Source organism: Rhincodon typus, chromosome 33 (genome assembly GCF_021869965.1).
Source record: "Rhincodon typus isolate 14 chromosome 33, sRhiTyp1.1, whole genome shotgun sequence".
Taxonomy (NCBI): domain Eukaryota; kingdom Metazoa; phylum Chordata; class Chondrichthyes; order Orectolobiformes; family Rhincodontidae; genus Rhincodon; species Rhincodon typus.
The window spans coordinates 8,892,867-8,893,262 of record NC_063364.1 but is presented as its reverse complement, the minus strand read 5'-3'; the positions used below and the strand labels follow the sequence as shown (position 1 = coordinate 8,893,262).

General features: G+C 67.4%; 1 protein-coding gene across 8 annotated transcripts in view; it reads right to left on the bottom strand.

The window, feature by feature from the left end:
- Nucleotides 1–312, bottom strand: part of LOC109921738 (RNA polymerase II elongation factor ELL) — an 89,986-nt gene extending 89,674 nt beyond the window's left edge. For 4 of the 8 annotated variants that reach the window (XM_048615961.1, XM_048615963.1, XM_048615962.1 and 1 more), the window contains exon 1: nucleotides 109–312. In XM_048615961.1, coding sequence (XP_048471918.1) covers nucleotides 109–291 — 183 coding nt within the window. In that variant the 5' untranslated portion in view covers nucleotides 292–312. The remainder of the gene's footprint in view (nucleotides 1–108) is intronic. The other 4 variants (XM_048615964.1, XM_048615966.1, XM_048615965.1 and 1 more) reach the window with 1 other exon arrangement.
- Nucleotides 313–396: the final 84 nt, after the last annotated feature.

The window sequence follows — 396 nt, the reverse complement described above, 5'->3', positions numbered from 1 at the left end:
CCCTGTCCCTGTCTCACCCTCCCCTGTCCCTGTCCCTGTCCCTGTCTCACCCTCCCCTGTCCCTGTCCCTCCCTCCCCTATCTCCCTCATACCCTCCGGTGTACTCACTCTCTCTGCCCCCTGCCGCCCGCGGGGCGCGCGCTCACTAACCGCCAGCCGACGATAAGCCTCGAGCGCCCTAACGGCGGTGTCCGTCAGTTTGACATGAAACAGCGAGAGCCGCGCTCCCGGGTTCAGTTTCTCACAGGACAGCCCAAAGCTCCGCTCCTCACCCAGCGTTACCGCCGCCATCTTCACCAAACCGGGCTGGATCACTGCACACCAGATCACCGCCGGTCCCGCCCACCAGGTCACCGCCTCCAGCCCGCCGGCCCCGCCCACCAGGTCACCGCCCCT